This window comes from Pipistrellus hanaki (genome assembly GCF_964339955.1).
Source record: "Pipistrellus hanaki genome assembly, chromosome: 10".
Taxonomy (NCBI): Eukaryota; Metazoa; Chordata; class Mammalia; order Chiroptera; family Vespertilionidae; genus Pipistrellus; species Pipistrellus hanaki.
The window spans coordinates 439,622-467,597 of record NC_140512.1 but is presented as its reverse complement, the minus strand read 5'-3'; the positions used below and the strand labels follow the sequence as shown (position 1 = coordinate 467,597).

The 27,976-nt window shown below is 67.6% G+C and overlaps 3 protein-coding genes across 3 annotated transcripts in view; 2 read left to right on the top strand and 1 right to left on the bottom strand.

Moving 5' to 3' along the window:
* IGFBP3 (insulin like growth factor binding protein 3) overlaps nucleotides 1–27,976 on the top strand; it is a 44,969-nt gene that overhangs the window by 12,261 nt on the left and 4,732 nt on the right. The window lies entirely within an intron of this gene.
* CCDC201 (coiled-coil domain containing 201) lies at nucleotides 236–6,216 on the top strand (the record flags this gene model as incomplete). The annotated part of the gene is made up of 3 exons (XM_084897294.1): nucleotides 236–253; nucleotides 5,163–5,633; nucleotides 6,130–6,216. The coding sequence occupies 3 exons, from the start codon at nucleotides 236–238 to the stop codon at nucleotides 6,214–6,216; spliced, it is 576 nt and encodes a 191-aa protein (XP_084753420.1).
* ADCY1 (adenylate cyclase 1) overlaps nucleotides 8,312–27,976 on the bottom strand; it is a 31,821-nt gene continuing 12,156 nt past the window's right edge. The window contains exons 9-20 of the mRNA XM_084897716.1: nucleotides 25,931–26,125; nucleotides 25,240–25,337; nucleotides 23,960–24,044; nucleotides 22,145–22,234; nucleotides 21,358–21,614; nucleotides 20,950–21,073; nucleotides 15,936–16,052; nucleotides 15,120–15,266; nucleotides 14,471–14,569; nucleotides 13,349–13,463; nucleotides 12,604–12,728; nucleotides 8,312–11,354 (exon numbers count right to left, since the gene is read on the bottom strand). Of these exons, the coding sequence (XP_084753842.1) occupies nucleotides 11,034–11,354; nucleotides 12,604–12,728; nucleotides 13,349–13,463; nucleotides 14,471–14,569; nucleotides 15,120–15,266; nucleotides 15,936–16,052; nucleotides 20,950–21,073; nucleotides 21,358–21,614; nucleotides 22,145–22,234; nucleotides 23,960–24,044; nucleotides 25,240–25,337; nucleotides 25,931–26,125 (1,773 nt within the window). The 3' untranslated portion in view covers nucleotides 8,312–11,033. The remainder of the gene's footprint in view (nucleotides 11,355–12,603; nucleotides 12,729–13,348; nucleotides 13,464–14,470; nucleotides 14,570–15,119; nucleotides 15,267–15,935; nucleotides 16,053–20,949; nucleotides 21,074–21,357; nucleotides 21,615–22,144; nucleotides 22,235–23,959; nucleotides 24,045–25,239; nucleotides 25,338–25,930; nucleotides 26,126–27,976) is intronic.

Here is a 27,976-nt window from a genome sequence, read left to right as displayed (position 1 = left end):
CAAGGCCGCTCTGCCGACGAGGGCACACACACACACACACACACACACACACACACCCTGAAGGGCCTCCAGCGCCTCACCCCCCCTCCCCCCGTTGATGGGCCTCCAGCCCCTGCGTCCCCCAACCGGGTGGGGAGGCACCTGCTCCTGTCACAGCATCACACCCAGGGCCGCGCTGTGCCCACCGCCCACCAGCCCCCAAACATCAGATCCCCCAGCCCCTGGGCACGGGACCATGCCCCACAGTCAGCAGGTGCGGTGCACCCTCCCCTTCTCTGACCTGGCAAATGGCAGCGACCTGGCACAGAGAGGGGGGCAGCTCCTCCATTACAGTCTCTAGTCCCTTGTGGGGGTGTCTCGCTCGAATCACAGTGTGCATTCACGGGGTGCAGCCAGCACGCAGGCATGGAGAGCTTTGGTCATGAGTGATGTTTGGTTTTAACGCTCTCTGCAGCTGTGGACAGAGTCTGGGGTCTCGCCTTAGCCTGTTGACATGAGGGGCCACATTAGCGGGTTTTTGAGTCTTAGACATTTGGTCATGACACAGAATTTTTTCATGTCTTGTTAGATTTGATTTGCTAATAGTTTTATAAGTAGACACAGGTGAGTATGTTTTTTCATTTTTTTTCTATATATTTTTATTGATTTCAGAGAGAGGGAGAAGAGAGAGAGAGAGAGGGATCCATGATGAGAGAGAATCATTGATGGCTGCCTTCTGCATGCCCCCTACTGAGGATTGAGTCCACAATTCGGCCCTGCTGTGACCTTCCTGGTTCATGGGTCGACACCCAACCACTGAGCCACCCTGGCCAGGCCTGATTTGTTCCTATTTTGTTGCCGGCTTTTGGCTTCTATGTTCATGAGACTATGGGTCGGTGGTTGTTCACTTTTGTAATGTCTCCGTTTGGTTTTGGTGTCAGGGTAATGCTGGCCTCCTAGAATGACATAGGAATTGTCCCCTCTGCTGCTGTATTCTGGAAGATTGAGAGGATTGGTCTGATTCTTCCATAAACATTCGTGAGTGCGTGGGGCTGTCTCCTGCCCGGGCTGAGCCTGGAGCACCGTGTCCGGACCCCCACCTGCTCCAGAGGGGCTGCTGGACACGCTGGGGAGGGCTGGGGACGGGTGACACTGTGTGACCAACAAATGTGACACGAGACACACACTGTAGATTTCACAATGTTTCCGTTCACAACACAAACAAGAGAGCCTTCCCTGTCCTCAAACCAGGGTGCCCATGTGCCAGCAGGTCAGAGCACCCCGGGGTCAGGGGGTCAGGGCACCGTGAAGGGTCATGAAATCAGGGCACCTGGGGGTGGCCTAGTGCAGAAAAAAACAGGACACGGGACCGCATCCAGGCCACCCCGTGGGCAGGCTCTGGGACTTTGGACAGCCTGAGGCCTGGGCTCCCCATCTGGACAATGATGGCCACACCAGGTGAGCTCTATTTTTATTATTATTATTCTTACTGACTACGTGTTCTTTTCAGAAAAGGTGAAATGGATTTATTTTTTTAATATATTTTATTGACTTCAGCGAAGAGGGAGAGGGAGAGAGAGAGACATCAGTGATGAGAGAATCATGAATCAGCTGCCTCCTACACGCCCCCACTAGGGATGGAGCCCACAACCCGGGCCTGTGCCCTGACTGGGAATCGAACCCTGACCTCCTGGTTCCTGGGTTGAGGCCAACCCCTGAGCAGGCAGCCGGCTCAAGTGAAATGGATGGAAGTGATGTTAACATGTGCATCACCTGCCACGAGATATTGCCCATGTCATCATTTCCTTTTGGTGTCTTTCTGGATGTGAGTGTGCCTGTGTTTGTGTGTGTGTGTATGTGGTGTGTGTGTGTGTGTGTGTATGTGGTGTGTGTCTGTGGGGTGTGTGTGTGTCTGGGGGTATGTATGTGTCTGTGGGGGGGTGTGGTGTGTGTGTGTGTGTCTGTGGTGTGTGTGTGTGTGTATGTGGTGTGTGTCTGTGGGGTGTGTGTGTGACTGGGGGTATGTATGTGTCTGTGGGGGGGTGTGGTGTGTGTGTGTGTGTCTGTGGTGTGTGTGTGTGTGTATGTGGTGTGTGTCTGTGGGGTGTGTGTGTGTCTGGGGGTATGTATGTGTCTGTGGGGGGGTGTGGTGTGGTGTGTGTGTGTGTGCTGTGTGTGATTTTTGAAATGACCCACACCACCTGTCGGTCGTACAGCCTTTCCCATTTAACACGTCATGGATGCTTTGTCTGCAGGTGTGCGCCTGCATGCACGTGCTTACATGGGCGCACATATATGCACACGCACACACACAGGTGGCACATGGGCGGATCACTGGCTGCAGAGTCTTCCTGCCCTTGGATGAGCCCTCGTTTATTGAGTCCCAGCTCTGCACCGGCCTAGGGGCTCTTAAAGGTAACGCCCCTCCCACTGGGCAGAGGGGAGCGGGAGAGGGGGGAGGCTGCTGGCCTGGAACTGTGGTGGGCAGGGCCGTGGGGGCGGGGCCGTGGTGGGCGGGGCTACGTGGGGAGTAGGGCCGCGGTGGGCGGGGCCGCGTGGAGGGCGGGGCCGCGTGGAGGGCGGGGCCGCGTGGAGGGCGGGGCCGCGTGGGGGGCGGGGCCGCGTGGAGGGCGGGGGGCCGCGGTGGGCGGGGCCGCGGGGGCGGGGCCGCGGGGGGCGGGGCCGCGGGGGGCGGGGCCGCGGGGGGCGGGGGCGGGGCGGGGCTGTGGGGCGGGGCCGTGGCAGGTGGCGGGCCGCCTGGGCGGACCGCGTGGAGGCCCCTGCGCCAGCCTCCGCCTTCCACGCCCAGCCTCGCCACACGCAGGGGCGCCCTGACCTTAGAGAAGGGGGAACAGTGACGGCCCTCTGCCCTCTGCCCAGGGATGGGGGGCAGGCGAGGAGCCGGGGAGGCCCGGGGGCAGGCGCTGGTGTCCTGGAGCCGCCCCCTCAGGCTCAGCCTCCCCCCCACAGCGGGGTAACAGCGGTCCCGTGGGTCAGTGCGGAGGGCGCGGGCCGGCGGTTGCGGTGGGCGGGAGGGGGGGGACAGCGCTGGGCCGGACCCGCCCGCCGCCGGGAACGTGGCCTCGTTGCCTTGGAGACGGCGATGCCTCTGGGAGGGGTCGGGTGGGGGTGAGGGGGGTCGGGGGCCCAGACGGCGGACCGGTGAGGGCGGGGGGCTCACCTGCGGGAAGAGGAGCGCCAGGTGCGGACCCTCAGCTCGCGCCGCGCCTTCTGCGCCTGCGCAGCACGGGCCGACAGGTGAAAACCCGCCAGGTGAGGCCCCGCCTGCGGCCGGCCCGGGAGCGGGATGGAGCCAGGGGCGCAGGTGGGCAGGGGAGATGGGGGGCAGATGGGATGGGGGGCAGATGGGATGGGGTCAGGGGGGATGGGGGGCAGGTAGCGGTGCGGGGGGGGGGGGAGCGCGGGCAGGGGCGGGAGGCAGGAGGCGGTCCGGTCAGTCTGCGCTCTGGATCCCCCGGACTTGGCACCAGGGTTCTGGGGCCTGCTACCCTCCTGCCCTGAGACCCCTGCCCACCCTCCGGGCCACCCCCCACCCCATGGGGCTGGTCACTGTCCCCTCCGGCTCTCCCCCCCAGACCAAGGAGGGTGCCCCAGGGTCAAGGTGAGAGGCAGGTGCAGGCCTGACCTCTAACCCTGGGCTTGGGGGCCCCCTCCGCTGGGAGGGATCCCCACCACCCCCACCAGGGCCCTCCCCGGACCCCAGGGGTCCCTGTCCTCCTAGCTGGTGACCCACAGTGGAAACCATCACGCTTTCTTAGCTGCTTCTGCAATGTCTCAGGTCCTAGTTGTTGTTGTTTTGCTTCCCAGGATCTTATTTCTTTATTTTTATTATTTTTAATCCTCACCTGAGGATAATTTTCCACTGATTTTTAGAGAGAGTGGACGAGAGAGGGAGAGACAGAGAAACAGCCATGTGAGAGAAACACATCAACTGGTTGCCTCCTACACGAACCCCAACCAGGCCCGGGTGGGGGAGGAGCCTGCAACCAGGAGGCGCCTGCCCTGGACCAGAATCGAACCCGGGACCCTTCGGTCTCCTGGCCAATGCTCTCTCCACTGAGCCCACCGGCGGGCTGGGGACTGTGTAAATTATACTTCAGCTTTTCATCTGGCCACTGACACAGGAGCCGCCCATGTTCCTGCCAGACTTTTATGCCTGTTTGTCCCTTTCCGTCTTACATCCGTGTGGAATGTTCTGGGAAGCGAGGTGATGGGAGTTTTTGAATTCCTCCTTGCTGAGTAACTGACGGCTTTGTAAGCAGTACAGTTGCAGCCCCTGCCCCGCCGTGTCGGGGAGAGTGTGAGGTGGGTCTCAGCTCGGCCCTGTTCCGGGTCTTTCCAAGCGGTGGTCTGGCTGGAGACGCGCAATGAGGAGCCTCCCGGCTGGTTTCCGGGAGAGGTCGGCCTCGCGTCCTGAGCCGTTTCCGTGAAGACACGGACTCGTCCATCTGTGAGCTCTCAGCGTGTTCCCGTGTGGTCCTGACCCAGGACACGGTGCTCACTGCCTGTGGCTGCAAGGCACCCTGGGAGCTCCTTCTCAAGGGAAGGGATCTCGGTAAACACGGCTGCCAGCGGACCTGGCCCATCACCCACAGGTGCTCCCCGGGCTGTGCTCCCCAGGCTGTGCTCCCCGGGCTGTGCTCCCCGGGCTGTGCTCGGCTCCGAGAGGTCAGCTCGAAGCCACTCCCGTGAGGGAGAGAGTGGACGTGTCCCCGGTGTGACCGGAGGCAGGGGATGCGGCCTCCGTGCTGGCGAGGCCCTCAGCCCGCCCACCTGCCAGCACTTACACACCTGGAGGGTGTGAGGGCAGCTCTGCTAGGTGCTGAGTGTAAATGCCAAGCTGGTTTTATTGACAAAGTTTTGTACTTATTCCCCCCAAAAAAGTTATTTTTACTTCAAGACAGTTTTCTTTTTTAATATATTTTTATTGATTTAGAAAGGATGGGAGAGGGAGAGGAAGAGGGAGAAACATCCATGATGAGAGAGAACCATGGACCCGCTGCCTCCTGCCCGCTCCACCCTGGGGATGGAGCCCACAACCCAGGCCTGTGCCCTGACCGGGGATGGAGCCCTGACCTCCACGCGGCCGGGCGGGCAGCAGAGCTGTCCCCCAGGCCTGTCCGTGGGCTCGGAGACGCCAGCTCAGGCCCTGTCTGTCCCAGGTGTCAGAGTGGAGCTCCTCTGAGGACGAGGCCCCGCCCTTCCTGTGGAGCCCGTCGGGGTCCGTCCTGAAGCACAGCACCCCCGCGGAGGGCGTCCCCGGCCGGGGCAGGAGCCCGCGGGGGCCCCGGCCCTGCCGCCCGGGTGGGGGCCCCGGGGATGGGTCCCCACGGCCGGGGCGCGCTTCCTGGGGCCTGCCGTCCCCCGTCCCCCGGAAGCAGCGGCTGTCCACCATCTGGGCCTCCGAGGAGTCCGGCCTGCAGCCCGGGCCTGAGCCCGGCCCCCCGGCGCCCGAGGGGGAGCCGCCCGCACCCACTGAGGCCGCCTGCCCCCCACGGCCACGGCCACAGTGGAAGGCGGAGCCGGGAGGGCCCCCGGGGGGCTGGGCCCGGAGCCAGGGGCTGCCCGGCATCTCCGACGACACCGCCACGGCCGGGCGCAGGCGCCGGGACCCGAGGAAGCTGGCAGCTGTGGTAGGCGACCCCGTCCATCCATCCGTCCTGTCGCCGGGCCTGACCCCGCCGTCCCCGTCCCCAGGAGCTGGGGGCCCCCGGGAGGTGGCCTCCGCGGGCCTGGCGGGGGGAGTCCCAGGCTGAGCACGGGGTGACCCTCCAGGGGACGGTTGTCAGTGAAACCTGAGCCCAGCATCTCCCTGCTCCCCAGACTCCCCTGCCCCCCCGCCCCCCCTGCCCTGGGACAGGCTGGGTGGCCCTCGCTGTCCCCTGCCCCCTGCGGCCGCCCCTGCTCTGGCCTGTGTCCTCCGGTGGGTGGGAGGGTCCCGGTCCCCGCTGTCCCGGGCTCTGCTTCCAGCCCCCGGCGCCCCCCTTCGTCCCCTCTGAGCCCTCCCCCCACCCCCTCCCTGGGCCACCGTCAGGCCCAGCGCCCAGCGCCCTGACCCGCCCTCTGGGTGCAGTGACAGACGGGGGTGGGCCCTGCTGGCGGCCAGGCCCTCAGAGCCCGTTCCCACAGACGGAGCGCGTGCGGCAGTGGGAGGCCCGCCAGCTGCAGAGCATCGAGGAGGCCACGCAGCACGACCTCACGGTGCAGGACGAGTGACCGCCCGCCCGGTGCCTGTGCCTGTCTGTCCGCAATCCCCCCGTCTATCCACGGTGCCCCCATCTGTCCGCAATCCCCGCCCCGTCTGTCCGCCTCCCCCCCGCCCCCACCCCCCGTCAGTCCGCCATCCTTCCGTCTGTCTGCCCTGCACCCACGGCGTAAGCCCCACGCCCTCTCAGCACTCCACGCCCCACATTGTGCCCCAGGGGGGCTGTTGATAAAGTTCTTGTCACTCAGACCCCTGTGGTCCTGGGGGCCACCTTGAAGGAGGGGGCGGGGGGGGCACGTGGCCACGTGTGACAGGTGGAAACCAGGAGCTCAGGGTGCAGCTCCACCCGGGGCCTCGGGGGCCTGTGGGCGCGGGGGCCGGGGGGACAGAGGGGGCCGGGGGGACAGAGGGTTCACCCGGCCGCCCCCCCAGGTGGGGGGGAGGGGAATTGCTGATCCTCCCGCGTAGGGAGGAGAGACGGCCCCTCAAGCTTCAGTCAGACAGAAACCCGGCCTCAAACCCCAACATGAGGCACCCAAGACAGGTCACCCCGACACTGGGGACCCCGACATGAGGCACCAACATGAGGCACCCTGCAACAGGGCCACAAGGGTTTCTGGGAGGAGGGCGGCGGCAAACCTGGTCTCCTGGGGGCGCCACAGCCCCTTGGAGGCTCCCCGAGGGAGGGGGTCACTCCCACCGCCATCCCGTGTGTGTGTGTGTGTGTGTGTACACGCGTGTGGTGTGCATGCACTTCCTGGGCAGTGTGTGTGTACATTTTCTGAGCGCATTCCTCCTCCATAAGCCGACTTTTCAACTTGCTCGCTTTTTCCTTTGTTACCACAGTTACCAGATTGTAACAGAGGTGCTCCATGGTTAGAGCGTCCACCTGCAGACCAGAGGGTCCTGGGCTTGATTCCTGGTCGGGAGCTCTGGCCTCAGCTGCAGGCTGAGTCCCAGCCCTGGCCAGGGTGCCGTGGGAGACAGCCAACCGACGTGTGTCTGTTGCTCTTCCTCCCCCTCCACGCTCCCTAAAAGCCAACGGGAAATATCCTCACCCCTTAGGGGAGGTTAAAGGATAAATTTAAAAAGGATAATATTTCAAATGGAAGTGGCAAGAAGCAGGGACTGCCTATAGTTGCATGAGTTGGAGGTGGCTGCTTTGGGCCTGGCTCAGGGGTTGAGTGCTGACCTATGAACCAGGGGGTCATGGTTCCTTTCCCGGTCGGGGCACGGCCCAGGTGCGGGCTCACCCCCAGTGTGGGGCGTGCAGGAGGCAGCCCATCAAGGATTCTCATCATGGATGTTTCTCCCTCCCTTCCTTTCTCTGAAATCAATTTTTTAAAATATTTTTAAATACTTTGGTGTCTTTCCGTCATCGATATTAAAAATAAAGTGTTGCCCTGACTGGTTTTGCTCAGTGGACAGAGCGTTGGCCTGCAGACTGAAAGGTCCCAGGTTCAATTCCGGTCAAGGGCATGTACCTTGGTTGCGGGCACATCCCTAATAGGGGGTGTTGCAGGAGGCAGCTGACCGATGTTTCTCTCTCTGGACGTTTTTAACTCTGTCCTCTCTCTTCCTCTCTGTAAAAAATCAATAAAACATACATTTTAAAAATATATGGGAACTATTGCCACAGCCTCTGCAATGCACCGTCACATGACCTCTGCCCCTACCTCGTTTCCATACTCGGAGAAGCCCAGACAGCTGGTGCCTCGACCGCGGCCCCAGGGCCCCAGGGTCCGGCCTGTCCGCTCCGCCTTCCCCCAGCTACCAGCTGGGACCCCGTGGGCCCCGCACGCACCCGTCTCCCCTGCTCCGACTTCAGGGCTGGCACGGGCACAAGCTGTGCCCCAGGCTCTGTGGCCCGGCCAACCCCCCTCACCCTCGGTGGTCAGGGTCCCTTCTGGGCCGGACTTCGGCCTGCGCGTCCAGTGCCAGCCCACACCCCCCAGGCTAGGGCCCAGGCCCTCCCTCACCACCAGGTCTGTTCATCCTCCACTGCAACCGCCCAGCCTGGCCGTCCGGCCACGTTCCCCGAGGCCACGGCGCCTCGGCCACGGCCCCACGTGGGCTTTGTCGTCGCGGGGACAGGAAGTCACGGTCTGCCTGCGGGTCAGCGGTGGGCAGAGGGTCCTGACCGCGGGCACGGTTTCCCATGGACGTGGACACAGGGTTAGTCAAGCAAGGTCTTCCTTTACTTTCGTTAAACAAGGTCCGGAAGGAGGGATAGTGCAAACACTCAGTAGAAAAGTTGCGATTAAGAAACGTACATTCACATGGAACATGTCAGCCCGTTCACCGGTTTTCCAAATAAAAACAGGACAGAGTACCGACGCCCGGTCTCAGGGGGCCGTCTGGAGGAGACTGGCCGCTCGTGTGCAGGGGACGTAGAAATAGACCCGTGTTGATCGTACAAGCCCACTCAGTCCTGTGGGGGGACGGCCCGGGGGGCCCGTGCCCTGGGGGACGGCCCGGGTGGGCGTGGCCGTCCTAAGCGAGGGCTCCGTGTGCGCGGTGGTGTGCATCCGTGTGCTGGGGGCGGGTGTGCATCCGTGTGTGGGGGCGGGTGTGCGGGCCCCGCTCAGGCTCGGACCGCCCTGCGGGGACTCCCGGGGGGAAGCCCTGGGGGACGCTGCGGCCGGCCAGCAGGTGGCCCGGGGCGGTGCCCTCGCGGTGCATGCTGGGTGATTCCAAACCAAACCAAATCACACACACGGGGACTTCACGCATGCGACCGCGTGCGAATGGCTTGGGTGTCACGGGGAGGATGGCAGCACCGCTCCTCCCTGCGTGCGGGACGGCGCAGGGAGCGAGGCTCCCGCGGGGGGGCTCCCTCTGTTCCTGGCCGGACGGGGCTGGTCCCCTGAGACTGTGCTTCGGGCTGGGGCTGCTGGTGGAGGAGACGTTCTGTGCCGGCGGCCGGCGCCCCGTGTGCCCGGGCCGTCCCACACGCCAGACACACGGCATTCAGCCCGAGGCTGACTGTCCTCGAGCGCCTCACCCGCCAGCAGGTGGAGGACACTGGGTGGCTGTGGCCGGGAGCTGGGTGGAGCCCAGGCCCCTGGAGAGGTGTGTGTGGTGTGGGGCGTCTGGGACCCCGTTCTGCTGTGTGTCCTCCAGGGGCCTGGCCCTGGCTGAGGCGCAGGGCGCCCTCCGGGGGTGACGGGCTATGAGGGGTGCAGCGCTGGCTGGAGAGGGACGGGACCGGCAGGCCTCCGTCTGACCTTTCTGTCCTGAGGGGTCAGCCCTAAAGGAGTCGGGGCCCGGCCCAAAGGGCACAGGTCCGGTGAGATGGCCCGGGGCGGGGCCCCCGGGCCGGCACGGCGGCACCTGTGTGCGGGGAGCTCCCAGCGCCCGAGGGGCCGCCTGGGTTGTGCCTCTCGGCCCGACACCCTCAGAGGGAAAGCCTGGTCGGTGGAGCCCCTGGGGCTGCCCCCCCACACCCGGTGCCAGGAGACACCCCAGAGGAGCTGCCAGAGGGAGGGGCTGCCGGCAGGGCCGGGCGGGCGTCGGCCCCAGGCGCCCAGTCCGGGAGCCCAGCGCGTCCGCGTGGGGTAGTTATTGCTTCGGAGACGGCGTCCGGCGCCCGGGGGCTTGGAGGCTGACGGTCACGCGGGGCCTGCCGGTCTGGGGGCGGGCACGCGGGGGCGCCGGGGGAAGGCTGTGCCCCACCGAGGGCGCAGGCATGCGAGGGCCATGCAGGGCACACGGGCATGGGGCGGGGTCATGCTACAGGGCGGGGTCGCCAGGCAGGGGCCGAGTGTGGGAGCGGAGGGTCCGGGCTCGCCTTCGCGTGGGGGACGCGGCCGGCTCCGGGGCCGTTGGGGCTCAGCGTCCCAGGGGCCCGGCGTCTGTGCGTGAGACCGCACCGTCCGAACAGATAAGGCAACACAACACGTGACACACGAAGGACGGCCGCCCCCTCCCCGGCCCAGAGGGGACGTGCCCCCACTTCGCACGTGGTTCTGGGGGCCGAGTGCCCCTCGGGGACAGGGCGTCCGAGGGGCTGTCCGCTGGCCCGCCCCTCGAGCCGGGCCGGGGCCCAATGCAGCCCTTGGTTGTGGGTGCGGACCGCGTCATGGGGGCAGGGGGGGTCTCACCTCCGGGCTTCGGCTGTTCATCTCTGAACGCCCCGCCCTCCTCCTCCGCCGAGGGGCCAGGAGGCCACAAGCCCCAGGCAGCGTGCGCACCGTGACCCTCTGCGAGGCGCTGTGTGTGCGACGGCCTGTCCCCCGGCCGCCCGTCCATCGGCTCCGCCCGGCACAGCGGGACCCCACGAGGGAGGCCCGCACGCTCACGGCCGAGCCGGCCCGGCCCGGCCCGGGAAGCGGACGCACAGACCGCGGCCACAGCCCCCGGCCGCAGGGGAGCCGCACGCAGGACGTGGCTGCAGGCCCAGGCCCGGCGCTCACCGACGGCAACGCTCAAGAAAGCAGCCGCCGCCCCTCGGCCGGTCGTGGGGCGGCCCCTCAGTTCTCAAACGTCCGTCCAAGGCCCTCACTCGGGGCCTGTGGCAACGCCAGAGCCACCTGGCTCCTGCAGCCCACGCCAGCCAGTCAGCCGCCCGCCCGCCTGCCTGCTGCCGGCAGTCCCGAAGGTCCGAACACTCAGCCGCCCGGCCGCCCGGCACAGGTCACAGCCGCCATGTGCCTCGGTCTGTGCGGGCGGGTTCGCCCCAGTCACTGCCCAGCTGCTCTGTCCAGCCTGGACGGTGCCCCTTCCCGGCCCAGCAATGGCCCAGCCCTGCTCTGCCGGCCGGGCTGCTCCTGCCGGAGTGACCGAGTGACCGAGTGACCGAGGCCCAGAGCCCTCTGCCCGGTCCCCGCTAAGCCTCCTTCCCGGCCGCTCCGGGGGGCAGGTGTGGGCCGGGGGGCCGGGGGGCGAGCCCCAAGCCCTGCGGAGCCCCCCGCCCGGCTCCGACCATGGGTGCCGGGGGGTGGCCCGCGGCCAGGCCGGTCTGGTGGCCGGCTCGCCTGTAGGGACACATTTTCCGCTCCGAGTTCAGGGTCCTGGTTTGCAAGTTTCCGTCCGCCCTGCCTTCCAGGAAGTACGTCAGCATCTCGCCCTTGCCCTTGACGCTGACCTTGCCCCGGCACAGGAAGTGGTAGCCGCCCGGCCGCAGCAGCCGCTGCACCTCCTCGGTGACCTGCAGGGAGGGGTGGTGGCCTCAGGCGCCCGGGACTCTGCCCCTCCCCCACGGCCACGCGGCCACTCCTGGGAGGGCAGAGGGCGAGCAGGGCGTGGGGGGCGGGCACGGGGCGAGTGGGACAGAGCACGCCCGGCGCCCGGCGGGGGCTCTCAGTGACTGGGCGTCTGGACTCGGGTCGGAGGACAGCAGGAGCCAGCTCAGCGGAGGGGGGGGCAGAGCCCAGCGAGCCACACCGGCTGCCCCGTCGCCCGTCACGGGCCAGAACCCTCAGGCCGCACTGCAGATCAACATCCAGGGACCTCGTGCCCCGAGGGCCAGGTGTGGGGTCACTGGCAGAGGGAGCTGGGCCGACCCCCCAAACAGGACGTGACTCAGTGCCTCCTGCTCCCAGCCGGCACTTCAGCCAGAGGCCCCGTCCCTCCCGCGGGCACACGGCCCCGTGTCACCGGCTCCGAGGCCCCAGGCACTCCACTCCGTCTCTCCCTCTCTTCCACTCTCTCTCCACAAAGTCAGAAAACCAGTGAAAACCAGTGAAAAACAAGGAAGCTCTTCACCTCAAGTTCGTAAACGGCAGAGGATTGTGTCTCCTTCCTTCACATCCCCGCCCCCCCACCCCAGGGTGCCCCACCCTGGCATCTGTCCACCAGAGCCAGGCTCCCGGCCCTGGCAGGTCAGTCCCGCCAGCCCGGCCCCCTCGCTGGACGGCAGACCCTCTCCAGAGTCCGGTCAGCCCCGGGCGTCGCCTGAGTGAGGACGGACAGCACCCGCACCACCTACAGGGCGGGACCCCTAATTCCTGAGCCTCCCGGCCGCTGGTCAGGGAGCCCTGGCGCCGGCCGGCCCTGCCTCCTGGCTTCCTGCCTCCTGACCTCCTGACCCCTGGCCTTCTGACCTCCTGACCTCCTGCCTCCTGACCTCCTGGCCTCCCTAACCTCCTGCCTCCTGACCCCTGGCCTCCTGACCTCCTGCCTCCTGACCCCTGGCCTCCTGACCTCCTGCCTCCTGACCCCTGGCCTCCTGACCTCCTGCCTCCCGACCCCTGGCCTTCTGACTTCCTGACATCCTGCCTCCTGACTCCCTGACCTCCTGACCCCCTGGCCTCCTGACCTCCTGACCCCTAGCCTCCTGACCCCCTGACCCCTAGCCTCCTGACCCCCTGGCCTCCTGACCCCTAGCCTCCTGACCTCCTGGCCTCCTGACCCCCCGGCGGGCAGGAGGGAGGCGTGGGGAGCCGTCGGGGACTGACCTGGATCCTTCCCGGGACCCCCGTGCTGTCCATCCTGCTGGCCACGTTGACCGTGTTGCCCCAGATGTCGTACTGCGGGCGGCGCGCCCCGATCACACCGGCCACCACAGGCCCCACGTTGATGCCTGCAAGACAGCGGCCACGGCTCACGGGGGCTCAGCCCCGCCCTTCCGGTGGCAGTTCCTGGCACAGCCCCATCCTAAGGCCGAACCCACCCTCATGGAGCCGCACCGGCCGGACCCCGCTCAGGGAGGCAGCCACGCCCGGGGGTCCCGGGCCCCGGAGCTCCCTGCCCAGGAAGAGCAGGGCTCCTGGCCCGGCCGGTGTGGCTCAGTGGATGGAGCCCGATTCCTGTCAGAGGCACAGCCCCAGGTGGCGGGCTCGATCCCCAGTGGGGGGCGTGCGGGAGGGAGGCATCCGATCCATGATGCTCTCTCATCATTGGTGTTCCTCTCCCTCTCCCTCTCCCTTCCTCTCTGAAACCGATAAAAACATATTTAAAGAAGAAAGAACAGAACAGGCTCCTCCCGGGACCCCACGGCTGTTCACGGCCTCAGGACGCCCGCGTGGGGGCTCCGGGCGGGCCACCCCGGGGAGGCCATGGAAGGCACGGGGCGGGCGGGCCACCCCGGGGAGGCCATGGAAGGCACGGGGCGGGCGGGCCACCCCGGGGAGGCCATGGAAGGCACGGGGCGGGCGGGCCACCCCGGGGCGTCCGCCCCGCGCCGCCGGGCGGGGCACCTACCCACGCGCAGCACGAACTCGTTGTAGGACTGGTAGTTGATCTCGTCCAGGACGTGGAACATCTCGAGGGCGAAGTCGGCCAGCGTGCCCAGGTGGGCGGCGACGCTCCGCTTGGCCTGCAGGGGGCGGCACGGCGCGTTGGGGGGAGAGGTGGAGGGCAGGGCGCCCGCAGGCCAGCTGCCGGCGGGGCCCACACCCACAGGCAGCCCTCCGAGGGGCGGCCGTGGCCCTGGGACGCTCGTCTTCATCGGGGGTTCCAGCACTCACAGCCCCGGAGGGCCAGCACCCCGCACCCGCCGAGCAGGCAGGGGCTGAGACGGAGGCGCGGCCGGCGGCCAGCGGCCACCTCCGGGGCGAGGCTCCCGTTTCCCCCGGGGCAGGGCTCCACGGAGGGGACGCCCTCCTGGTCCCCGGGACCGTCTCTCTGCCGGGGATTTCTGTCCGGGTTTATTTTATTACCTCCCTTTATTTTTAATGTATCTGTGTCCTCGATAGTTTTTCCCACGTGTTCCTGGTGGAAAACCTAGCTGGGTCTTTTGGATCGGCCACTCTGTCAGCCTGACGTTCACTCGGTGTGTTTACCACCCACTCTTAAAGGGATTACTGGGCCCTGGCCGGTGTGGCTCAGTGGATAGAGCGTCGGCCCACAGACAGAAGGGTCCTGGGTTCGATTCTGGTCAAGGGCACGTACCTAGGTTGGAAATACATTAATGTATTTCTCTCAGTCTCTCCCTCTCTCTTCCACTCTCTCTAAAATTCAATGGGAAAATACCCTCGGGGAAGATTAACAAGAAGTAGACAAATACAGGGGTTACTGGTGTAGGTGGACTAGCGTCTGCCACACCCATGTCTGTTTTCCACTCGCTGCATCTTTTCTTACTTCCTTCTCTTTTTCTGCCTTTTTTTGGGGGGGGCAGGGAGCAGCCTGTGGGCTCACCCTCAGCTCCGCGCGGGGGGCAGGGGCAGGGGATGGCCCTGGGCCGGGGCGGAGTCTGGAGGGGGCCGGTCACCGATGGCCGCGGGCTTGGCGGGTCCGGTGGGTGTGGAGAGCAGACCGAGGCCGGTGTGGGGAGCCGAGGGGCCCAGGGCAGCGGGGGAGGGGGGGGCTCCCGGACGCACCCACCTTGGCCCCGGCCGTGGGCGCCAGCCCCCCGGCGGCCATGTAGGTGCTGCCGATGGTCTTGATCTTCTCCAGGTCCTGGTGCACATCCTTGTCCAGGAGCTTTGTAGGAACACACGTTACCGTCACCTCACGCGTGGACACGTCAGTGCACCCACCGCCACCAGGCCACCGCTGAGGGAGCGGGTATGGGGCACCGGGCACCGGGCCTGCCGGGCTGGACGAGGCCCGCCCCCACGGCCACAGCCGCCCCTGCGGGCCACAGCCGCCCCCGAGGCCACAGCCGCCCCCACGGCCACAGCCGCCCCTGCGGGCCACAGCCGCCCCCGAGGCCACAGCCGCCCCCGCGGGCCACGGCCGCCCTGGAGGGAGGTGCGGGCCGGAATATGCCTCAGCTCAGCCTCCGGGGGGGCAGGGCCACTGGGGTGAGGCGAGGGGCCAGGACTGCAGGCCGGAGGCAGCTGGCAGATGAGGCCCACCTTGAGCCAGGCGCTTACCAGGCACGCACAGACAGACAGACAGACCAGGCACCGCCTCCCTCCCACAGAGCAGACCCTGCGCCTGCCCCCGGCCCTTCGGGGACACCTCCCCCGGGAACAGCGTTCACGCCCTCGCCGCCCTCGCTGGCCCGGCCCGGCCCGCCGGTGCTCACCTTGTCGAAGTCGGCGATGATCTCGTTGAGCAGCCGCAGGCACTCCACGCCCATGTTGTTGCCGTCCAGCTCGATGTAGAAGTCGTTGAAGTTGGGGATGGAGGCGAACATGACGCCCACCTGGGCGTACGACTGGTAGTACAGGTCCTGGGGACAGCACGGGTCAGCGGGGCGGGGGGGCCCGCAGGGCGGAGCGGGGCCTGGGCCCGGGCTGGGCTGACAGCCGGCTCCAGAGCGGCCTCCAATCGGCTCGGCCCCATGGGCTCCCGTGGCCACAGGAAGCCGTGACGGCCCCGGGGCTCTCACCGGCCCGGAGGCCCCGTCACCGGCTCGGAGGCCCCGTCCCTCCCACGGGCACACAGCCCCGTGCTCCTCCCGGAACCAAAGGGGCCCTTCCGGGCGCCTGTCCCCCCAGGAGCCTCCTGGTGGCCAAGACCATCCCTGCCCTTGGGCGGGCAGAGGGGACCCCGAACGTGGTGAGGCTCTGAGAGGACAGGAAGTGGGGGCCATTGGGTGGGAGCCCGCTGGACTGGGCCCCCACCAGCCTTGGCCTCAGGCTCAGGCTCAGGGCTCGGGGTTCAGTCAGGGCTCAGGCTCAGGCTTGGCTGGGGGCTCGGGGTTTGGGTTCGGGGCTCGGGCAGGGCTCAGAGCTCAGGCTCGGGGCTCGGGCAGGGCTCAGTCAGGGCTTGGGGCTCGGGGTTTGGGGTTCGGGGCTCGGGGTTTGGGGTTTGGGGTTCAGGACTCGGGCAGGGCTCAGTCAGGGCCGGGGGCTTGGGGTTTGGGGTTCGGGGCTCGTGCAGGGCAGGGGGCGCTCACCATGTTGCGGGGGTTGGACAGCAGGAAGTGCTGGGCCACATGGGCCGGCAGCAGGTTGAAGAGGATCCTCCTGTTGTCCAGCTTCACCCGCTCCATGTCGTCCCGCTCCTCCTCCGCCTGCGGGGTGTCCGGCCTCAGCGCCCGCGCCCGCTCCCCCCTTCCCGCGGGCCTGCCTCCCGCTCCCCGCCATGGCACCCGGCTCCCCCTCTTCCCGGCCTGCCCCCCCATGGCGCCCGGCTCCCCCCTTCCCGCGGGCCTGCCTCCCGCTCCCCACCATGGCGTCAGCCTCAGCACCCGGCTCCCCCTCTTCCCGGCCTGCCCCCCCATGGCGCCCGGCTCCCCCTCTTCCCACAGCCTGCCCCCCCAATGGCGTCTGGCCGGGTGTGTCCCCCACAGGAGCCCCAGCCCCGCCGGAGTCTCCTCTTTTGAGGCTTCCTCTGCCCGGCCACCTGCCCTGGGCTGAGCCCTTCTCTCCACGGTGGCCCCAGTCACAGCCACGCTGACACCACTCGCCTCGCTGTAACGAGACCTGTGAGCCGCCCGCACACCCGTCACTGAGGCCCGAACACGCCCCTCCCGTCCCCCGGCCCCGGGCGGCCCAGGCTTCCTGGGGAGCCGCCCTGACCGGCCGAGCGTCACAGGACAGACAGGGGGGGCTTCACCATCTCCGGGAAGAGGCAGCCAGAGCCACAGAATCAGTCCAGGGCACAAGCCCCTCAGGGCACAGACACCCCCAGGCCGCGGTGCCGCGCCCCCACACCCGTTTCTCGGGAACCTCGCCACCTCTCCCCGAGCCACGGACGGGGCAAACCGGCGCCAGCACCGCCGAGGGACCTGGAGAGGTCAGCCAGGGCGGGCCGAGCCCCAGCCGGCGGCCTGAACTCCGCGGCCTCCCTCGGCCATGCGCCTGGCTTCCCGCCCGGCAGAGCCCCCCATGAGAGCAGCTCCGGGTCCTCGGGGCACATCCGTGTGCGGGTCCTCGGGGCACGTGCCGACAGCCGGCGCCTGGGGGCCGGGCCTGGGCTCCGGGGCCGTGGCTGGAGGCACCTGCCAGGCAATGGCTCCACACACCCCCTCCCACCCCCTAGCATAGGGGTGTCGAACTCAATCAGAGAAGAGGCCAAAATCTAAAATCCAGCCTAAATCGCGGGCCGAATGGTTTACTGAACAGTCATAAACTGACAATGTCATAAACTGACAGCGGAGTGCAGTGATGACAGCGCGGTGCGGGCCACATTGCAAGGCCTGGCGGGCTGGATTTGGCCCGCGGGCCTTGTGTTTGACACATGTGCCCTAGAACAACACAAGTTTCCAAGGCCAGGCCTGCACATCAACGGGGGGATGTGCACGTGCCTCCTGGGGAGCCAGGCTCGGCCCCTCTATAGTGGTCCCTCCGTGGTGTCCCCTCCATGGCAGTCCCTCCATGGTGGTCCCTCCGTGGCGGTCCCTCCGTGGCGTCTCCTCCGTGGCATCTCCTCCGTGGCATCCCCTCCGTGGCGTCTCCTCCGTGGTGGTCCCTCCATGGTGGTTCCTCTGTGTCTCCTCCGTGGCGATCCCTCCGTGGCAGTCCCTCCCTCCGTGGTGGTCCCTCCATGGTGGTTCCTCCATGGCATCTCCTCCGTGGCGGTCCCTCTGTGGCAGTCCCTCCGTGGCAGTCCCTCCCTCCGTGGTGGTCCCTCCATGGTGGTTCCTCCGTGGCATCCCCTCCATGGTGGTTCCTCCGTGGCGTCTCCTCCGTGGCATCCCCTCCGTGTCTCCTCCGTGGAGGTCCCTCCGTGGTGGTCCCTCCGTGGTGGTTCCTCTGTGGTGTCTCCTCCGTGGCATCCCCTCCGTGGCGTCTCCTCCATGGCGGTCCCTCCGTGGTGGTTCCTCCATGGCATCTCCTCTGTGGTGGTCCCTCCATGGTGGTTCCTCCGTGTCTCCTCCGTGGCGGTCCCTCCGTGGCGGTCCCTCCGTGGTGGTTCCTCTGTGGCGTCTCCTCCATGGTGGTTCCTCCATGGTGGTCCCCTCCATGGCGGCTTCAGAGCCGTCAGTGGCACGTGGCCACAGTGCGTGGAGTGACTCTGCAGCTGAAACCAAGACGGGCTATTCCCAAAGGAGGCCTCCGGCTCAGGGCCTCTGCCCGGCACGGCGAGGTGGTTTCTGGGAAAACAGCGTGTGGGGTCCCAGGAGCCGGGAGTTGTCAGCAGCTGAGAACACCGTCTCCTGCTCTGACACACGGGCGACCGGCCGCGATGAGGAGCCAGAGCCGGAGATCCGGCTCAGCCAGCGCCCTGCGCCGGGCGGGCCTCCACGTGGAGAGAAGGAACCAGGCAGGGAACCGTCCTGACACGGGAATAACCAACCACCCTGTCCACACGTGGGCGAGACACACAGGTGACCGAGGAGGAGCTGGAGAGGGAGGAAGGACGCTTTTTAAATAACACTTTGTTTTTTTTAAACATTATAGGAATATATTTTATTGATTTTCCACAGAGAGGAAGGAAGAGGGACAGAGAGCTAGAAACCTTGATGAGAGAGAAACATCCATCAGCTGCCTCCTGCACACCCCCCACCGGGGATGTGCCCCCAACCAAGGTCCATGCCCTTGACCGGAATCACACTTGGGACCCTTCAGTCTGCAGGCCGACGCTCTATCCGGAGCCACACCGGTTTCGGCACTTTGTGCATTGATTAATCAATGGCACAGCGGTTGCTCCAAAAGACAGCTCTGCACCCCGACAGTCGCTAAGAAAGCGGGGCGGCCGCCGCAGGCGCAGGAACGTCTCCGAATCTCGCAGCCTCGCGTGATGAGCGGCTGGTCCGGGCGATCGGATCGCTGTCGTCCGACACCGCCTCCCTCCTAAGGACCGTGCCTGCGGGCCTGGCTCCTGAGGCGTGGCGTCCGTCTCCGTACGAGGAGCGGGAGCCGCCCTGTCGCCCCACGCGGCTCCTCGGCCAGGGTTCCGGCCACACCGTCCACACCTCCCGAACCCGGGCTCCCGGCGAGGCGGCGAGGAGGGCGCTGCGCGGGGGCCCTTCCGCGGTCGCGCGGGAGGCGGCGGGAGCACCCGGCTCCCTCAGGGGCCTCGCTCTGGCTTTGGGCAGAGAACGTAGAGGCTTTGTTTCCATCGGATCCGGGCTGCTCCGGCTCTCCACGAGTCCGCGAGGAGGTGCACGCACGCGCCCGGAGGAGCTGGGCTCCGCGGCCCGGACCGCTGGGCGTCAGCCGCTCCCTGCCTGGCCCGGCGGAGTGTCCTCCTCGCGGGGTCACAGAAAGGGGGTGCTCTCCTGCCGTCCTCCGAACACAGCGCCATCCCGGGAGCCCTGGCCTCGGGGGCCTGGGGCCGGAACCCCTGGGGGGCCCTGGCCTCGGGGGCCTGTGGCCGGAACCCCCGGGGAGCCCTGGCCTCGGGGGCCTGCGGCCGGAACCCCCGGGGAGCCCTGGCCTCGGGGGCCTGCGGCCGGAACCCCCGGGGGGCCCTGGCCTCAGGGGGCCTGCGGCCGGAACCCCTGGGGGGCCCTGGCCTCGGGGGGCCTGCGGCCGGAACCCCTGGGGGGCCCTGGCCTCGGGGGGCCTGCGGCCGGAACCCCTGGGGGGCCCTGGCCTCGGGGGCCTGCGGCCGGAACCCCTGGGGGGCCCTGGCCTCGGGGGGCCTGCGGCCGGAACCCCTGGGGGGCCCTGGCCTCGGGGGGCCTGCGGCCGGAACCCCCGGGGGGCCCTGGCCTCGGGGGGCCTGCGGCCGGAACCCCCGGGGAGCCCTGGCCTCGGGGGGCCTGCGGCCGGAACCCCCGGGGGGCCCTGGCCTCGGGGGGCCTGCGGCCGGAACCCCTGGGGGGCCCTGGCCTCGGGGGGCCTGCGGCCGGAACCCCTGGGGGGCCCTGGCCTCGGGGGCCTGGGGCCGGAACCCCCGGGGAGCCCTGGCCTCGGGGGCCTGGGGCCGGAACCCCTGGGGGGCCCTGGCCTGGGGGGGCCTGGGGCCGGAACCCCCGGGCGCCCGCCTCTGTGGCGTCGCTGCTGGGAGCCACGACGGACATTTAAAGGGGCACCGCCCCAGGAAAAGCCCTCGCAGCCCAGACGACAGAAGCACCGCCCTGGGGTCCCCAGCCAGCGCCCGGGCCCCCACGCCGGCCGGCAGGTCGCCCCGCCTCACCCCGCCGGCTCCTCTCACCCGACCGGCTCTTCTCGCTGCCGGCAGCTCTCAGGACCCAGAGGGGTGGGGGCAGAGTGATGCATCTCGGGGGGCCAGCAGCTGGGTCCCCCGGAGAGCGGCCAGGCCCAGTGGACCACGCAGGCAGCACGCCCACCCCGGAGGCCGCGCCCTCACCCGGGGCTTTCAAACCGGTGCGGCCAGGCGTGCTGGCGCCTGCTCCCACCGAGGACCCACCACAGGTCCCCTGGCCACCGCTTCCTGTCGGCACAGCCGGTGGGAGTGGGAGCAGGACCAATGGGGGGGGAGCCGGTGGGTCCCCCTGACATGGCCACCGAGGGCCAGCCGGTCCTGTGGCCGAGGCTGTGAATTCCGATGGTGGCTGCCCTGTCCCGGGTCCTGGGATCGGCCCCGGCTCCCCGTCTGCCGTGGGAACAGGCGTTGCCATCCCGACAGCCCCCCGGGCATCCCTGCCACACGCCCTCCCCACCCCCCGCCTGCCCAGAGCCCTGCATCCAGGCAAGGAGGAGCAGGATGGGGCCGAGGCCCTTGGCGTCCACGGCCTCCCCACGGGCTGCTCAGTCTGGCCTCACACGGTGTGTGGAGAGCAGCGGACTCAGCGAACAGCCAGACGAACACGCGGACCAGCAGCCCCCCAGGAACAGGAAGACGCCCCGCGGCGGCCGGAACGCCTCCGGGGACGGGGAGCTCACTCCGCACAACCACTGCCCTCTGACCCTCAGACAGGGGTCCTGGAGCGTCCCTCCAGCCCGCCCTCCACCCGGCCCCACGCCCGCCTCACACAGGCCTGTGGCTGCCCGCCCCGCCGGCCTGACGCCGCTCCCCAGGCCTCCCTCCCCTCCGTGGGCAGAAGGGCCACTCGCCTGCGAGGCCCAGAGGTAGTCCAGCCGCAGCCTGACGTCCACCTGCCGGGCGTGCAGGGCCAGCGTGCAGGAGAAGAGCAGCACGGCCAGGATGGGCTCGAACCCGCGCCCCGAGGCCGTGCTCCTGCGAGAGGAGGAGGAGACCCCGTCAGTGCGCGGACTCTGGCATCGAGCGCGAGCCGTGTGGGCAGAGCGCCCCAGACTGAGCGCCCGCGGCGGCACCCCTGCCCCCCCCTGAGCACGTCTCCCCGAGTGACCCGGGCGGGCGGAGCGCGTTGTCCTGGAACCCAGGCTTCCCGAACCCGGGGCGGGGGCGGGGGGGGGGGGGGGGGGCCGACTGGCAGCGCCGCCGCCGTGAGCAGACGCCACGCCGCCCGGGCCCGGCAGGAGCCAGGAGCGGCCACCTACCCCCCGGCGCGGGTGTAGCCGCTGAGCTCCAGGACCAGGATGTAGGAGGCGCTGAGCACGCACAGCAGGACCAGCTTGGGCAGGGAGGGCACCCGCAGGAAGAGGGCGAGCGGGAGGGTGCCCACCAGGCCGCACAGCAGGGCCTGGGGCGCCGCCTCGCAGGGCGGGGCGGGCAGCACGGCGCCCGGGCCTCCGGGCGGCAGCACCACCAGCGACGCGTTGGGGCCGGAGGGCCAGGCCCAGGGCAGGCAGCCCACCTGGAGGGCGAGGGCACAGAGAGGGGGGCTCACCACCTCCCGGAGCTGCCCTCCGCCCAGCTCTGCCCCGACCCCCGCACTCCACTCCCTGCCCAGAGCCCCCGGCTCCCCCCCACCTCCTCCTGCTCCCCTACCTCCACTGTCTCCACCTCCACCAGTCCCCGCCCCCTGTCCCCGCCCCTGTCCCCGCCCCCCCACCTTTTCCTCCCCCCCCTCTGCCTGTCCCCGCCCCCCTGTCCCCCGCCCCCCCTCCACCTTTTCCTCCCCCACCCCTGCCTGTCCCCGCCCCCCCCCCCCCCTCTGCCTGTCCCCGCCCCCTCCACCTGTCCCTCTGGCCCTGTGAAGGGCAGGTCTCGCTTTACCGGAGGGGGGGGGGGGGGGGGCGGTGGGGAGGCTGCATTTATTCTGCTAGATGGTCTCCCCCCTGATGCCTGGGCACCCCAGCCTGTGTGACCCCTCACGCCCTCCTGCCCGGCCCGGCCCGGCCCTGGGCTCTCCCAGGCCTCTCCCTGCCCGCCCGCCCGGCTCACCACGCAGCCTTGGGCTACGGCGTAGACCAGGATCACCACGAAGGCGCACAGGGCGGTGCGGATCCGGAGGGTCAGGCAGCCGGGGAGGCACTGCAGAGGGCGGGGCCTCGGTGAGAGTCTCCTTCCCGGGGGGCTGCCCACAGGGCCCTCCCCGCGCGGCCGGGACAGTGACCTCCACGGTGATCCCACCCACTCCTCATCACACACATGCACACACGCACACACACGCACGCACACGCACACGCCACTCGGTGGTCCCTTAGTTAACCTCCGGGGGAAATTTGCCGGAAAACCTGAGCAGCGCCCTCGCTGCCCGGTGACCTCACGTTCCGAACGCTGAGCCCCCAGCTCACAACACTGAGAATTCCCATTTACGGGTCTTCGTGCCTAAGTTCTACCATCTTCTTCAGACAGGGTTGGTATAACTTTTGTTAGGTTAAACGTTTTATCTTAAACCTATTTTCATTCAACTTTCAATACTCAACAACTTTATGGATAAAAGTCAGAGTTCTTGCCTGTCCAGGTATGCATGCACAGGGACAGGACACATGCACGCACATACATGGACCAGGTGGGGCACAGGGACAGGACACACGCACGCACATACGTGGACCAGGTGGGGCACAGGGGAGGACACACACACACACATACACATACGGGCCCAGTGGGGCCCAGGGACAGGACACATACACACACATACATGGGCCAGGTGGGGCACAGGGACAGGACACATATACACACACATAGGCCCGGTGGGCACAAGGGAGGGCACATACATGCACACACATGGGCCCGGTGGGGCACAGGGACAGGACACATACACACACACATAGGCCCGGTGGGCACAGGGGAGGGCACATACATGCACACATAGGCCCGGTGGGCACAGGGGAGGACACATACATGCACACATAGGCCCGGTGGGCACAGGGGAGGGCACATACATGCATATACATGGGCCCGGTGGGCACAGGGGAGGACACATACACACACACATAGGCCCGGTGGGCACAGGGGAGGACACATACACACACACATGGGCCCGGTGGGCACAGGGGAGGACACATACATGCACACATAGGCCCGGTGGGCACAGGGGAGGACACATACACACACACATAGGCCCGGTGGGCACAGGGACAGGACACATACACGCACACATAGGCCCGGTGGGCACAGGGGAGGGCACATACATGCACACATAGGCCCGGTGGGCACAGGGGAGGGCACATACATGCACACATAGGCCCGGTGGGCACAGGGGAGGACACATACACACACACATAGGCCCGGTGGGCACAGGGACAGGACACATACACGCACACATAGGCCCGGTGGGCACAGGGGAGGACACATACACACACACATAGGCCCGGTGGGCACAGGGGAGGGCACATACATGCACACATAGGCCCGGTGGGCACAGGGGAGGACACATACATGCACACATAGGCCCGGTGGGCACAGGGGAGGGCACATACATGCATATACATGGGCCCGGTGGGCACAGGGGAGGACACATACACACACACATAGGCCCGGTGGGCACAGGGGAGGACACATACACACACACATGGGCCCGGTGGGCACAGGGGAGGGCACATACATGCATATACATGGGCCCAGTGGGCACAGGGGAGGACACATACACACACACATAGGCCCGGTGGGCACAGGGGAGGACACATACACACACACATGGGCCCGGTGGGCACAGGGGAGGGCACATACATGCATATACATGGGCCCGGTGGGCACAGGGGAGGACACATACACGCACACACATGGGCCCGGTGGGCACAGGAGGACACGCACCTGGACCCGGGTGATGTGCAGGTACAAGACACAGGCCACCAGGAAGCAGATGCAGAACACCAGCAGGAGCAGGACGGCCACGCTCCTAGGACGGGCGGTGGTCACGGACTGCCTGGGCGTCCGCCCTCCAGCCCCGCCTGCCCCCCGGCCCCCAGAGCAGCAGGGTCTCTAGCTCCCACCCAGGGAGGGTCCCGAGGACCCCCAACCGCCCCCCAGAGTCTCCATCCTGAGGGTCTGCAGAGGACGGGGGAGGGGGCTCCGTCTGGGCCGTCCCGGAGCGCCGTGGCGGGAGCCCTCCGAACGTTTAACGGGAGCCGCTGCTGAGAAGGAAGGGCTTCCTGTCTCCCTTGCTCTGAGGCCGGGAGACGTGTTATAACACCCTCTGCTGGGGCCCCTGCCATCCGCGTTCTGGTGTCTCCTCCAGAGCCGAGGCAGTGGTGGGGGCGGGGACTCTGAGAACTCTGGGTCTCAGGTAAAGAGGAACGTCACCCTGAGCATTAGCACCGCCGTGGGCGTCACCCTGAGCGTTACCACCGCAGTGGATGTCACCCTGAGCGTGAGGCCCCCCCCCGTGGAGTCACCCTGAGCGTGAGGCCCCCCCCCCCGTGGAGTCACCCTGAGCGTGAGGCCCCCCCCCCCCGTGGAGTCACCCTGAGCGTGAGACCCCCCCGTGGCCGTCACCCTGAGCGTGAGGCCCCCCCTCCCCGTGGAGTCACCCTGAGCGTGAGGCCCCCCCCCGTGGAGTCACCCTGAGCGTGAGGCCCCCCCCCCCCGTGGACGTCACCCTGAGCGTGAGGCCCCCCCCCGTGGAGTCACCCTGAGCGTGAGGCCCCCCCCCCCCGTGGAGTCACCCTGAGCGTGAGACCCCCCCGCCGTGGGCGTCACCCTGAGCGTGAGGCCCCCCGTGGAGTCACCCTGAGCATGAGGCCCCCCCCCCCGTGGGCGTCACCCTGAGCGTGAGCCCCCCCCCCCCCCGTGGAGTCACCCTGAGCGTGAGACCCCCCTTGGCCGTCACCCTGAGAGTGAGGCCCCCCCCCCGTGGGCGTCACCCTGAGCGTGAGACCCCCCGTGGCTGTCACCCTGAGCGTGAGGCCCCCCCCCCCCCGTGGCCGTCACCCTGAGCGTGAGGCCCCCCCCCCCGTGGGCGTCACCCTGAGCGTGAGGCAAACCCGGGCGTGGTCGAGGGAACCTGTGTGGCTGTGCCGTCCCCGACACGGGCAGGAAGGACGTAAAGAGGAAGGCACCCCGCCCTCCCCCTCTCCCCACGGAGCCGCACTCACTGGGGGATGATGAGAAGGTAGACCAGGCCGAACAGGGCGGCCAGCACAAGGGCGAGCACCACGGCGCTGGTGAAGGACTCGTCTGGGAGCCGGTGGTACTGCGGACAGAGCCCCATCAGGCCGCGCCCACACGCAGGAGCCGGGAGCCCGGCCGCGGCAGCGCCCACAGCAGCACTGCCCCGGCCAGTGTGGGTCAGTGGTCAGAGCACCGGCCGGAGCACCAAAGGGTCTTGGGTTCCATTCCCATCAAGGGCACATGCCTGGGTTGCAGGTTCAATCCCTAGCCCCGTTCCGGGAACATGTAGGAGGCAACCGACTAATGTCTCTCTCTCTCTCCCTCTCTCCCTTCCTCCCCTCCCTCCCACCCTAGCTTCCACTCTCTAAAAAAAAACCCATGGTGCCAGGCTGGTGTGGCTCAGTGGTTGAGCATTGATCTATGAACCAGGAGGTCAGGGTTCGATTCCCGGTCAGGGCACAGGCCTGGGTTGTGGGCTCCATCACCAAAGGGGGCGTGCAGAAGGCAATCAATCAATGACTCTCATCTTTGATGTTTCTCTCTCTCCCTTCCTTTCTCAGAAACCAACAAAAATATGTATTTTTTAAATCAATGGTCAGGACTTGAAAGAAAAGGGACAGGAACAGCGCCCCCCGCCCACGGGCCCGGGAGAGGGTGTGCAGGGGCAGCACCCACCTTCCGCTCGCGCTCGGCCTGCTTGTACTGGAGGGTGAGCAGGTGCAGGTCCGCCACCTCCAGCTCCGTCTGCCGCGCCTCCAGCAGGCGGCCGATGTACCTGTTGACGCGGCTGCCGGGCGTGGCGTGGACTGCGTTGGCGGAGAAGGACAGGCGGTTCCGGACCTTCTCCGAGGCCGTTCGCAGGGCCCTGCGCTGCGGGTGCGGGGAGAGAGGCCGTCGCCGATCGCCACGCACAGCCCCGCCGCCCCCGAGCACGGCGCCTGGCGAGTGGGACCTGCCCTCCGCGACTCCACCCGCCGGCGGGACACCCCGGGTCCTGCCGTTGTGACGGGTGAGTGGGTTACAGCAGCAATGGGGCGGCCTGGAGGGGGTGCCAGGACCCCTGAGCGCCTCAGGACAATGCCCAGTACAGGACAGCGACAGGCTGGTTCTTCGAAAACATCAATAAAATCGACAAACCTCCAGCAAGAGCGACAGACAGAGACGCTAACATCCAGGAGGGAACTGTCCCCCCAGACCCAGGACCCTGAGCAGGGTGCACTCATCAACCCCACACCCTCCGCCTGCCTCCCCCTCGAGACACAGGCCTCCGTCACCCCACAGGGCGCACCCCGTCCCCCTGGTGACAGACAGGGAGGTCATCATTTCAAATCCCCCAAAAACAACGCCAGGCCCGAGGGCTTTGCTGGAGAACCCCCCCAGACGTCGGCACAAGCTCTCCCAGGAAACAGGACGGAGGGAGCCTTCCTGGTTCACTCCGTAACGTCCACATCAACCAGACGCACAGCACGGAAAAGGCCCGCCGGCCGTCTCTCTCCTCAGAACAGATGGAAAACGGCCTGAACACAACGTGAGCAGACAACTCAGCACCTCTAACTGGAAGCACGCCTCAGCCACTTCCAACCACGGGAGGCAGGCTGCACACTCCGAGGCAGCACGGTCCGGCCGCCGGCAGGCCGACGGAGACACCACAGCGCCGAGAGCGGAGGACTCTCCACGGATTCCGACCACAAGCCGAGCAGCGGCCTGCGGAAGGCTGGCCTCCTGACCCCCGCCCGCAAGCACTCAGGGAGCCTCCAGATCCGGTTCCCACGGACACGGGCTCCCGGCCAACCACAGCGAGCGAGGCCACAGCCACCAGGGAGAGCCCGGCTTCCCTCTCTGAGATCGATGCCTCTTAAAGGCACAGGACCGAGAGGCAGAGGCAGGCATGCAGGCCGGACCAGACTCAAGCAGCAGGCGGACCCTGGTGGCACACAAGGGACCCCGGCGAGGAAGCCAGCGAGCTCCCGGGGCGGGAGTGTCGGGGCCCACACGGGCTGCGGGGCGAGGATGGGTGATGTGGGGACACACGAGGCTGCTCTCAGTGCTGCTCCCCCGCTGCCAGGACACAGCCCCCCGGCCCGAGGATGGGGTCCCTGGAGGGGCTGGGGTCTCAGCCAGTCACAGACATGAGGCACGTGTGGTCACAGGACTCCTCAGGCACCCCAACTTAGCCCCAGGCTCTCCCCCAGGACCCCAACCCCAGCAGACACCAGAAGAGCCGGACCCACACACAAAGGAGGGGTGACCGGGACAGGCTCGAGGGCAGGAGGCCTGACACTCTGGGCCGAGCAAGACGCCCGACAGGCGCATGTCTGAGGCAGATTCCGACGGCGGGGGACCTAACTGGTGAATTTACCGACAAATGGGCAGAATGCCAGGTTGCAAAAAGCAGTGCAGGCTAAGCAAACAGTTCTGCAGGAAAGCAGCCGGGCAAGCCGGCGACCGGGACCGAGCAGGTGACGGAGACTGAGCAGGGACAGAGACTGAACCGGGACAGAGACCGAGCAGGTGACAGAGACTGAGCAGGCGATGGAGACCAAGCCAGGGCAGAGACCGAGCCAGCGACCGGGACCGAGCAGGCAACCGGGACTGAGCGGGCGACCGGGACCGAGCAGGTGACAGAGACCGAGCAGGGACAGAGACCGAGCCGGCGACCGGGACTGAGCCAGGACAGAGACCGAGCCGGCGACCGGGACTGAGCCAGGACAGAGACCGAGC